Here is a 13,037-nt window from a genome sequence, read left to right on the forward strand (position 1 = left end):
GTTGTGCATGTACTTTATTTTATTAGGCCTTCATCTTTTTTAAATTTTATTTATTTATTAATATTTTAAAATAAAATCCTTTTTAAATAGATAATTACAAAGATACTTAGAAATTTATATCACATGTCATATTTGCAAGTAAGATTAGAGCTTTTTATGGAAATAGTAGAAATTACTTCATGAATAATTATATATGAACCTAATAAGCAATTTTTTTTTAATGCACATGAATATTTAGTTAAAGTAATTTTTTTTTTGTATTGTGAAATTTTTAAATAGTTGTCTTAAATTAATTATTATTTTATGATTTTTTATTTTTGTTAAAAATTGCTTTTTAAATTGTATTAATTGTATACTTCTATATTCATCCTTGAATTTTGTATTGTTGTAGTTGTGTCCATTTCTTCAATGTATTTGAGATTTAGGTTTTTTTTTTTGTTTTATTGTCTAGCTAACTACTTATAATTTTTTTGAGAATGTGATTTCAGTTGCTTTTCAAAATATTTTTTTATTAAAAAATATATTAAAATAATTTTTTTTTATTTTTAAAAAATTATTTTTGATACAAGTGCATCAAAATGATCTAAAAACACAAAAAAAATATTAATTTGTAATAAAAAATAAAAAATAATTTTTTTTTTAAATAAAACACAAAGACACACATGTCGTTATTCATCCCATGATCTTCCACTCAAAAAATAAATTAAAACACAAAGGCACACATGTGGTTATTCATCCCATGATCTTCCACTCAAAAGGGTAAGGATATATATATTTGTTACTAATTGAAAATCTGAAATTGTATTTCAACGCTAAAAAAAGCATCAAGATCTTGAAAATTGAAAACCATTTACACCTACCTACTTATTAATTTTTTTTATATTGATTACAATTAAATTTCGTTTTCAAATAAATATCAAAATCAATTGGAATTAAGACTTTACACAAGTAAAGTTGTGAAACATGAAATTGCTGAGTTAACTCAGTAATTATAGAAGCTAAGCTGTGCTCGGTGTCCAGCCACATATTTGGGCTCTTACAGGGCTTCAGAGTCGGTGAAAAGTAGGGCCATGTATTTTTCTGATTGAAGAGTGGATAATGCTTGAATCTTGATAGCATTCTTTTTAACAGTCCCACCACTGCTATTTCAACAAGTTTATCTCTTTGAAATTTCTGGCAGTGGACATGAACTCATTGGCATTTTCGGTTGGGAATTACACTCCCAGAAACCTCAGCACACCCAATACAACACTGCCTGCAAAGAATCTTGACACAACTAAAGTATCGAGTATCAAATTCTCGAGCCACAGCCAAGAAAACTTTTCTCGACAACTGCAGCCGAAAGAAAGCCACACTTTTTTCAAGAGAAGAGAAGCAATTGGTCTTGGCTTCTGCGCAGGCTTTCTTGATGTTCTCTTGCAACAACAGCACATTGCAACAGCAGAAGAAGCTCCATGTGAGCTAACAGTTGCTCCTTCGGGTCTTGCCTTCTGTGACAAAATTGTGGGCACTGGCCCTGAGGCTGTCAAGGGACAGCTCATTAAGGTAATTATCTTCCTTTTTTTTTTTCAGCCAGTTTAAAAGAAAAGTAGAAAATCAAAATCGTTGTGATCATAAGGTTTTGTGTGCTGGCACCATTTGCCAATTTCAAATTTGATCTGTAACATGTACATCTAAGCCAGTTTTACCATGGTCATTGAGTAACATTAAAGAACGAGATATGTTGGAGATTTGCCGTTTTTATATGCTTACCCGGGTACTTTATTATGTGGATGAACATATGAACAGGCACATTATGTCGGGAAATTGGAGAGTGGAAAGATTTTCGATAGCAGCTACAATCGTGGAAAGCCTCTCACGTTTCGAGTTGGGGTTGGTGAGGTATGCGAATGTCTATATAATCTCTTCTTCTTGAAACTTTTTGCTGTGGTTGTGGGGGAAAGGATTAAATGATGAATCAATTGATATTCTTGGAATATAAAAGTCTCAATCTGGGATGAATCTAAATACATTACATGTCTAATGTCTTGGAATATGAATTTAATTTCCTAAATAAAGTGGTCACCTCTCTTAAGATTTTCCCTTTAGTACTTTAGTTTGATATGTTAATTCATACCGGAAGCTTTTTTGGAAATTTCTCATTTTCAAGGATAAGAACAGCAGTCAATTGATTGCATTGTTGTTGGTAAAAGAGTGTAAGGTGAATCATAAAACTGGTCGGAATGGCAGGAATTTCTCATATATTGGTTTGCATTATGTTACGGTTACAGACCGTGGAGCAGTGTTGCTGGTTTTGGATGATTAATTTCTAAACTCACAGCTCCTTTAAATCAACCCAATAGGTCATCAAAGGCTGGGACCAAGGTATTCTAGGTGGTGATGGAATTCCTCCTATGCTAGCTGGTACGAGAAAATATATAAAAACAGTAGCTTCTTGGTTGTATTTTGAATATCTGACAATATCAACCATGTTATCTTTGATGGATTTTAGGTGGAAAACGTAAATTGAAGCTCCCTCCAGAACTGGCATATGGCATGAGAGGGGCTGGATGCAAAGGAGGTGATTAAGCATCCCCTTGGTTTACAGATACTTCACAACTAAATATAATTTTGCACTTGTTATATATAAATATATAAATAGCTTTCAGTGTTTTTTAACCGATAGAACTTGTTTTTATGATGGTATTTGGGCTGTTGAAAAAGAGAATTCTCATAGGTTACATAACTAATGCAGGTTCTTGCATCATTCCTCCAGATTCAGTCCTGTTATTCGATGTAGAGTTCATTGGAAAGTCTTGAAACTTTGTTCCTGATCAGCTTCCCTTTTGAATTGTGAAGAGAATTACATGTTTTGCTTGTTTCTTCGGATTCTAATACCAGTTTGAGATGGTATCTTAATTAATTTCAGATGGAATGAAGATATTGGTGTAATTCTGAGGATGAATAGCGTTGAAGGTTGTGTTTGATAAATTATAGGAGGTCCGCGGGCATATGATTTCATCAATTAATCAGAAAGTTGTATGAGATTTTGGTGGAGGTGAACCAACATGTATATCAAAGACTTTGCTATTCTCTCCTAACCAGCGGCGGTGTTTAGCATTGCATTGTTAAATCTTGAATTTGACACCACACCTTACATTTTTCAAAAAAAAAATAAAAAAATCAACAAAAGATTTATGATTACTTATAATTTTTTCATTATATTTATTTTAATAATTAAAGTATTCTAGAAGCTATAAATTTATAAAATAAACTTATATTTTGTATAATGTAATATGTTTCTTTTACTTTTTAATGAAACACATAATAAATTTGACTTGATAAGATATAAGTAACTTATTAGTGTATTTTTTATATTTTTTATTCATGAAATGATATTTATTGGATGAGAGTTTTTTATTCTAATAATATTGGTATTTTAAAATATATTTTTATTGTGATATATTTTTATCAAATTTTATTTCTTTAACTTTTTAGGAATTGTCATTTTTATTATGAATAACTTCATCACGCGATCAAAATAATATATGCTCATTATTGAAAGACCTTGTCGTTTGGGTTGTCTTGAGTTACTGCTAGGCTCCTTTTGGGCTTGGCTTGTAGGATTTAATCTGGACAACGGCTGGACATAGAACCTGTGGTGTATGAACCTCTTCAAAGTAATTTTTATATACTGACACGTGTTAATTGGTAATTTTTAAAAATTTAATTTTTATTAAAAATTAATATTTTTTTTTGTTTTGGATCATTTTGATTCACTAATCCTAAAATAATTTTTAAAAATAAAAAGCACTTTGAAAAATAATCAAAACAACATTTTAAGCAAATTTTAAATGGAATGAAAATTGAATTTTAATTCGTTATGAAAGATAATTTATGTGGATATAAATTAGAAAATGAAGTTGGTTTCTAATGTTGTGTGTATGTGAATTAGAAGTGAAGTGGATTTTATTTTCGTCTACCATGTTTATGTAAAGATTAATGGATTGGATCGTAGGAATTAAAGTTTTTTTGAATGGGAGTACTGACATTTGTTACATGTTGTGACATTATAATTGGTATTGACGTTAAGAAGACAACGATAAGTGTGTTGTGTGAAGATATATATATATATTTTAGTAACCTGATGAAGACGGATTATAGTTTTTGTGGTGTAATTAATTATTATTATTGAATTATTTTGATGTATTAATTTTAAAAAATAAAAAATACAATTTTAATTTATTTTAAAGTATAAATCACTTATCATAATAACAAACACTATTTACATAACATTAGAGGGTCGGAAGTTTTTCCAGGCTTAATCATTACATCCTCAATTAGAGTTTGTACTTTTTACTGTATCCTTCACATGTCTTGGTTGTTGATTTAGGAGTTTTTTGTGTTTCCTTTTCTCCTTGCAAAGATGATGAGAAGGCGACTAAGATAATTTCAGTGCAAAAGGTCCCATCGTAATTGGCCTTTTACAGGCCCTTGATGACCATCCTGATGTATCGACACCACTATTCTGAGTATATTTTAAACGGGAATGGTGTTGTTTAGGGGGAAAATACCCTGAAAAACCGAAACAACATCCTTTTGGTTAAAAAAAGGGAGACTGATTTGAAGTCAAACCTGGGTTGGGCCAAGCACCCAGTTGTCAGATCTACAGGTTGATCTGCCGGGCTGCATGAATCAATAAAATCTTGTTTTTTAATTTATGTAGATCTTTTGAGAAGCAGATGGATACAATTGTGCCATATAGGTACCATAAGCATGATTTCATTGACAATTTCCGTGATTATTAAATTACACTGTTTTCGCATTTAAGTAGATTTTTTTTTTACCAATATTAGAATTCACACGTATGTTCTAAAAGTCAATCGATGATCTCACAGATTTTCTGGTTTCTCATGTTTCTGATTCTTCATTCTTTTTCCTCTTTTTCAAGTTTTATTACAACCAGCAGTAGATTGATATTTAAAAGTTACAAGAAGTCACTGACTGTATATATTTTCTGATAGTACGTACAAATTTCAAATATAATGACTTTGATCATGGTTTGGCCCTGCAACAGATATAGAAATGGATGGTGAAAATCAAACTTAGAGGTCGTTGAAGCCAATAAGGAAGAAGCTAAAAAAGAAGTTGATGCTGGCATAAAGGAAGAGCGGTGGAAAGGGGAGAGGATCAGGAGGAGAAATATTTAACTACATAAACTGATAATTTCGGTGAAGTTTTCCAACAGTGATGGGTTTTCAATTTTACGAATCATCTCATAAATGGTCCGCTATCTCAAATGAACGCAAGGATTGTCGATTGTTGAAGGCGTTCATATCATGTATGGAACACGAGAAATGAAGGGGTCTAGCGCAGTTCCATCTGCTGTCATTGTTGTTGTCATATTTGATTCCTGAATCACAGCTGACAGAGAAAATGGAGGGGCATATTTCTTACAAAAACTACTCGTACAGTTCTTCGTAGCATTTTATGAACTCTGTTATGTACTCATGGAATGGTCGAACCTGAGGACAACGTAAGAATGATGGACAAAAAAGAACACAGGTCACAGGATTTTTTTTTCTTTGGGTTCAGGCAGCCCGCAGCATAGGGTTAAGTTGTTGAGAAGGGTTAGGTTTTTCTGCATTTGCAAACACATCCTGAACTTTTCCCACAAGGGACATGGACCTACTATGGGCTCATACTTTTCTCAACATTCTGAAAAATTGAGCTTCGGGGCATGGCCGCGTGGGCTGTATATCAACAAATTTCCTGAGCAAGTTGATTTCTTGACCTTGTCTCTCTCAAGTTATTTGGCATATTTCCTTAAAGTAGCACAAAAAAGGAGGAGAATTCGATTCAAGATATAACATTCAATCTTGGGCATCGTAAAGCTATTTCCAGCCTCATAGCTTGATAACATGAAGATGAAAGAAAGGGATGGGTCATTTCTCCTTTTGTAGGACACTTAACACCATTCCTGAATAACACCTCCCTTCTGGCTTTCTCCTTGGATCTTTCTTCAAAAACAAAAAACTATTAGAAGTTTCCGTTAAATTATAATTATACATCAAATTCATCTGGGTCAACTGTTGATTAGGTAAGGAATGATGTAGCCTGCGTTTAAACTAGTGGATTTCGTTAAATAAAATAAGCTTATCTTGATTTTGTTAGTGTTAATTTCTTGTCAGTATTTTTAAGAAAATCCGGCATGACTTATCCGATCATATCACAAGATTGGAATTGTTGGGTCTCTGTGGCCAATGAATTTGTATCTTGACCAGTAAATACAAGGCATAATAAATAAAGTACAGGAGTCTAGCATGCAAACCAAAATCATTTTAACGGCTATACTCAACACAAATATATCAATATGTTAGGGTTTTTTTAAAAAATTTTTTATCTTAGGGATATTAATATGCTAGGTTTTAAAATATTAGGACGTGAATACGTCTAAGTCATGGGTGCATTATTATATAAATATATTTGTGTATATGTACACACGTTATGCATATGTTGTTTCAGCTTCTATCGATTTGGAAGGCGGCACAGTAGCTCTAAACTCTTTTTGATGATGGCAATTATATCCATAGTTGTGTCATAGCGTTGGACTATACAGGGGCCGTGCGCTGAATACTACGGGCAGAATTAAGTTTTTTTCAATGTAAAAAATATATGCTAAAGCGATACCAATATTTTTTTAAAAGTCCAAAAATCTGGAACATGGCCATTCACTTGTTTGGGTTTATATGATCAATTAATTTAATAATATTTTTAAAAAACAATTTTAATAATAAATAAAACAAAAAAAAATAGCAATAAAAAAATAAAAAAAAAGCTTATTAAAGATTCATTGTCAATCCACTATCAACACCTCACCACCAAAAAAAATTTATCAAAATAATTATAATATTATTATAAAATGATGTATGATAATATCAAAAGAAGTAATACGTGTTGTAAGAGCAACAACTCAGAAAGCAAATGAAATGAACATCTCATAATCAATTAATTTAATTTTATTAAAAAATAAATTATTTTAAATAGCTAATTTAACAAAGAACGACAATAAAAAAACATTCGAGATAACTTCAGGTATTTTTAAAATTAGTAAAAAATCTTATAGAAAGAAAAAAATAAAGGAGATGATCTCCAATTAAATAAATATTAAATGATAAAACTAAAAACATATAAGTTTTAAAAAATAAAAATAAAAATCAAGTAACCCTATGCGAATGTCTTAAACTTGGGTTAATCTCCAAAACTTGCAATCAATGAAATTCTAAACTTGAATTTAACTAAAAATCTCATTTTTCAATCAATTAAATATTTAAAACTAATTAAACTTAAAAAAGTATGTCAAAATAAAACAAATAGCAATTAAGAAATAAAGACCAAATTTGGTAGGAAAACAAAATAAAATTAAAAGCTAATAAATAAAATTAAAAAATAAGCTCATTTAAGAAAAGTATTCACAATAAAATATATAACAATCAAAAGAATAAAAATTAAATTTAAAATAATAATATATAGCAAATTGGAATCAAAATATATAACAATAAGAAGAATAAAAATTAAATTTAAAAAAGTTTAATTTTATAAATCATTTCAAATAAAATAAATATAAATAAAAAAACAAAAAAACAAAATCTATATAAAAAAATAAACGAGATTCAGTACGAAAAATAATATTTAACATACTAAAGAGAGAAGATAAATTTTAAGTTTATCAACTACCAAAGCAAAAACAAATTATTTACGAACGGAAAGTTTAGTAAATAGATTGAAAAGTCTCCCCCCGAAAGCGAAAATGAGAGCTACTCTACCTTGTACGAGCCAAGTCAAGAGATTCCCCTTAACGCTTCCTTTCTAGAATACTTCGCCTTCCATTATTGTCCTTATCTGGAAAGACATGTCACTCTCATTCTATTGGACGCGGTTCTGTTCCGAAAAATACTCTGTTTGTACTGGTTCTAAATCTAAAATTCATGCAATATTTTTTTTCTTTTTTTTAAATTGAAAATTACATGCCTAATAAAAATAATTTCTATGTAAAAATATTTTTAAATAATTTTTTTATTTTTAACATCAACATATTAAAATTATTAAAAAATATATTGATTTGATGTATTTTCAAGTACCATATATATCCGATTATAATTTTAAATGTAAAATTATACGGCGTGGATCTTTTTAATCAATAGAAAATATAAAATGGAAGGAGGCCGCGGCAATGGACCCTCCCTTCTCTATAATAATAAAATGAGGACATAAGATGACAACATATGTAACATCACATAACAATAATAAACGGGTCGATCTTCTTATAATAATAAATTATTAGTATGCTATATGATGCTAAGAGTGACGACGAGGGTTTTAAAAGTATCAAAAATTGTATAATTGTTATTTTATTCAAAAATAGTGAAAAGATGTAGTGATATAATTTAATATTGAACAGACTAGATTGCCTCGTTGACTCTTGGAGGTAATTGAGCTTTTGTATGTTTTAGTATTTTAAAAGTAATTTTAAAAAAATTAAATTATTTTTTATTTATTTTAAATTAATATTTTTTATATTATTTCACTATATTGATGTTAACAATAAATTATTTTTAAATAAAAAATATTTTAAGAACAATAATTTTTTGAAATAAAAAATATTTTAAAAAATAATTATAATTATATTTTTAAAAGCTCTTACATCATGTGTTTGATTTTTCTTAATGCTTGGTTAACCCTTGAGACACTCAACTTGCTTTGTAAGGCGGGCTGTTACTTCCGTCTTTTTTCTACTGCCCTGACCTTCCGAGAAAAGGACTTCGTAGGCACGGGACATCTTCAGTCAATTCATCATCTATATATGTTCCTTATTTTCAAAATATTTTATTTTCTTGACTCTCATATATATATATTTGAAATCTTAATTAAGCATTGACAGGATGTGTCATCTACACATGTATAACCTGTAGCAGTTGAAGAAATCTAAAAATATTTGTTCCGAAAAAATTAAAATATATAACAAGTTATCACATGCTCGATAAATCATATAAGAGGATTAGAATAGTACCGTTAAATGAATTTCAGTAAATAAGACTAAAACGAAAAGAAAAACACTATGGTAATAGATTTAATTTACCATTCACCTCTATAATATTATAACATTTTTACTCTTCTAATAAAAAATCGATTAACTTGTTTTTAAGGGCACTATAATCTTTGCACATGGTTTATTAATCATTATAAAATTAAACAGAAATAGCATAATATAATTATTAAATTACCCTTAAAAAACAAAGAATATTAAACTTCCATTCAAGGTCATTTTTATTCTTATTTGCACATTTTAATGATTATCTTGCCAATCTCATTTTTTTTTATATTTATGTTATTTCGAGGACAATTATTTTTTAAATAAATATTTTTTTTTTTATATATTTATGTTATTTCGAGGACAATTATTTTTTAAATAAATAAAAAATATTAAGAAAAAAAAATAGATGAGACATGTATAGGCACTTCATAGCATTTGGCCGGTGCATGCAGGATTGTTTGGCTGTTAATGATAAGCTTTTATTCGTGTGGTTGAATTTATCTGCAGTTTTTGTTTTTTTTTATGACGATGTGTGCAGTGTTGTGTTTTAAGCATTGCTTTTGATGTTAATTTGCTCTTTTTTTTTCCTTATCTTTTTTATGAGTTGATTAATTTTATTTGATATACTAAATAAGTTTTAATTTTTATTACAAATATTTATTGCATTCAAAAATAAAAATAAAAATAAAAATAAAAATAAAAATAATATTCATATTTTTTTAATATAGTAGCTGAGTTCTGATATTACCTATAGCAAAGCGCGTACCTCAACCTAGTGATAAGCTAAATTTGCGTTAATAAAAAGTGAAAAAAAAGGGAAAGAAAGAAAATTAAATAGCGATCGTTTTGTGTACTTCTTCGTCATTCCTTTCTTTCAATTCATTTGAACGATTTAGTCTGGCTTATGTCTCTCTCTCTCTCTCTCTCTATATATATATATATATATATATATATTGTGAGTTTGAATAAGGAAAGAAGAGAATGGTAGGTTTGTTATCCTTTCATTGAAAAAATAAAATAAATTATTATAACACCAGGGAGAAACTTATAAGAAAATGGTACTTTTTTTATTCTTGTTAAAATAATCTGGTTAACATAAAATAAATATGAATATAAAAAAACCTAGAATTCTCCTTAATTAATTTTTTAAAATACATTATTTAACCTAAATACAAAGAGTTTATATATAGATTAAGCTAAAAATATTATTCTACTATTAATAAATAAAACAAAATAAATGTATTATTTAACTATTTTTTTAATAATTGATTTTTTTATGTTTTATCATTTAAAATTGAATATTAAAATTCCTTTTCATTCTATACCTTGGATTACAGGAGATTGGTGTAAGAATCTGCTCAATTTATTAAATTTAAATGTAAAGATTAAAACTCAGGAGAATTTATTAGCTTTTTATGAATATACCAGATCTATTGATGTAAAATGTATTTTTTAAAACCCTCTCAAAGAATAACTTGGTATAATTAAGAAGCAAGCTATATAAATATACCTTCACAATAAATAAATAAAAAAACTATTCCCCCATGTTTATTAAACCACCCAAGTGGATTGAAGTAATAAGATATGTAAAGTTGCACTTGTTGTTAACTTTTTAAATGGGAAAACAGTTGCACTGTTCTTCAATTAAAAGCTGGATGTTTAAATAATAAACCCATTAAATATATGTTACTTGTTCCATTGGAATTTGAAGTTTTCAATTTTTTATACTGTAATAATCGGATTATTGAAGAACAATAATATTTTTTATATACATTATTCTATGACATGAGAAAAACACTATGTAGGAACTACAAATATAAATTAATTATACTGTGAATAATATTATAGATATAAAATATTTATACTATAAATAATATCATAGTACCATGTGATTTAGCTGTTTTTTCAATAAAAAAATGTTACTAGATCTCACTCATAATCAGACCTAAAATTATTTTGAAGAATGTTCGCTCCAAGCAAAACATACATTGAATCTGACTCTATAACAAGACCTAGTAAAAAAAATTATGCACATAAAATATTTATACTGTGGATCATATTATAAATATATAGTATTTATATTGTGAAAAATACTATTGTACCAAGAGGCGTTGTTTTTATTGATTTTTAGTAAAAAAGTGTTGCTGGGTCTAGCTTCATTGCCACCCAATAAGACTTAATGTTTTTGAGTTTAACTTTCCACCAAATGTAAAGATATTAGGTGTGGTTGGGTAATGAACCCAAGTTTTTTTTCATAAATTGTTGGATCTGACCGGACAGAAAGACCCAACATTATTGAATCCTATTAAGTAGTCCGACTTAACATTATTGGATCCTGTTTGGTGGCTGAATCCAAAGCTACTAAGCAGACATATAAATTCTAAAACATCAACAACCAACCATTAAAACAAACTCCTAACAAGTCACTCAACAAATCAATCAAAACCATCCTAAATAACAATCAAAACACCTAAGCCATCCATAATCCACTAAAAACCACCCTTTAACAATTACTTTCAACACCTTTGATATCCTTAATAATAGACCTATCCTAGCCCGAAATTATCTTTGATAATATATTTAGATTATTTTTGTTTTTGTATTTAAAAAATATTTTTAAATTAATATTTTTTAATGATTTTATATATATGCTAATGTTAAAAATAAATTTTAAAAAATAAAAAATAATTATTTTAATATATTTTTTTTAAAAAAATATTTTTAAAAGCAATCACTATTATATTTCAAATATTGTTGTCTTTTATTTTTTATTTTTTTAAGATATCCTTTGTAACATAATCCATATCTACATTCGAGAGGGCATATGAAGGATATGTTATTTAAAAATGTGATAATGATTATTTTTCAAATTGTTTTTTACTTTGAAATGTATCAAAATATATTTTTTATTATTTTAAAATTATTTTTGATATCTACGTATCAAAATGATCTAAAAATACTAAGAATTTTTTAATTTATAGTAAAAAAATAAAGTTTTTTTTATTTTTTTCATAAATATTTTTAAAACATAAAAACAATAACCTCCCCATCACCACACCCACACCTTGACCCAAGCATACTCAAGGTTTTTTTGGTTTATAATTATTATTTTTATGTTATATTTTATTTTTTTAATTTTATTTTTTAATATTTGATTTTGATTTGTTGAGAGTTAAGTTTTGAAATTTCTTTAAATTTATTATTTCAGATTAAATGACTAGATCACCAGCTTAATGGGTTTAAATGTGTTGGTATTATTTTTTTTTGCTTGTTTTTTATATATGATCATCTTATATTATTTCCACTTGCCTCTCTATTTATTTTTTAAAATTCCCCTCTTCATGCTGGCTGTGTACAAATCTCCACCAAAATAGGACCAGCTCATTTTTGGTGCATAAATAAATAGTACTAATAACAAATTGCTAAAAAATCCCACTTTCCTTACAATTGAAGAAATCATTCCAACTAAAAAAAAAAATTAAACAGCAACATGAATTTCCTATTCAAATAATAATAAATAATACTACTTTTTAACATGTCTCCATCTCCGATCGCTTACGCTTCTCCAATCACTCTCAGTTTCAAGTTCCAAGTAGTTGCACCCTATAGAAAAAGGTTCGGTAGTTCTACTGACTCCGTCCGCCCCCAGCCCCACTTTTACTCCTCCCTTCCCCTCCCCCTTCCTTCCACTCCCATGCCGTTCCCTTCACGTTAGAATTATTTTCATTTCCATGGGATATACAAAGACTCCAAGCTAAAAGTAAACGCTCCCTTCAATTTTCCAATAAATATCTCTCTTCCTCTCTAAAATACAACTTTATTATTTAAGTTAGCAAGAGATTTATGATTCCAACACCAAACTGAAAACTATATTCCTTGTAGACTCTCCACCTGAAAAGACCATAGTAAAGTCCACTTTCGCTCACACCACACGTCCTCCCTAGCCATTCCCCCCCCCCCCCCC

General features: G+C 28.4%; 1 protein-coding gene across 1 annotated transcript; it reads left to right on the forward strand.

Moving 5' to 3' along the window:
• Positions 1-1,086: 1,086 nt before the first annotated feature.
• On the forward strand, positions 1,087-3,099 carry FKBP13 (FK506-binding protein 13). Its single transcript, XM_011009924.1, has 5 exons — positions 1,087-1,545; positions 1,789-1,881; positions 2,343-2,403; positions 2,492-2,560; positions 2,735-3,099. The coding sequence occupies exons 1-5, from the start codon at positions 1,186-1,188 to the stop codon at positions 2,797-2,799; spliced, it is 648 nt and encodes a 215-aa protein (XP_011008226.1). The 5' UTR covers positions 1,087-1,185; the 3' UTR covers positions 2,800-3,099.
• Positions 3,100-13,037: the final 9,938 nt, after the last annotated feature.

This window comes from Populus euphratica, unplaced genomic scaffold (genome assembly GCF_000495115.2).
Source record: "Populus euphratica unplaced genomic scaffold, PopEup_1.0 scaffold443.1, whole genome shotgun sequence".
Lineage (NCBI taxonomy): Eukaryota > Viridiplantae > Streptophyta > Magnoliopsida > Malpighiales > Salicaceae > Populus > Populus euphratica.

What these genes read in the sequence shown, in the direction of transcription:
- FKBP13 (XM_011009924.1), top strand. Translation starts at nt 1,186, where the DNA reads ATGAACTCATTGGCATTTTCGGTTGGGAATTACACTCCCAGAAACCTC. An exon ending in TTCGAGTTGGGGTTGGTGAG is followed by an intron (nt 1,882 to 2,342) that starts GTATGCGAATGT and finishes TCAACCCAATAG; the next exon opens with GTCATCAAAGGCTGGGACCA. An exon ending in AGGGGCTGGATGCAAAGGAG is followed by an intron (nt 2,561 to 2,734) that starts GTGATTAAGCAT and finishes TAACTAATGCAG; the next exon opens with GTTCTTGCATCATTCCTCCA.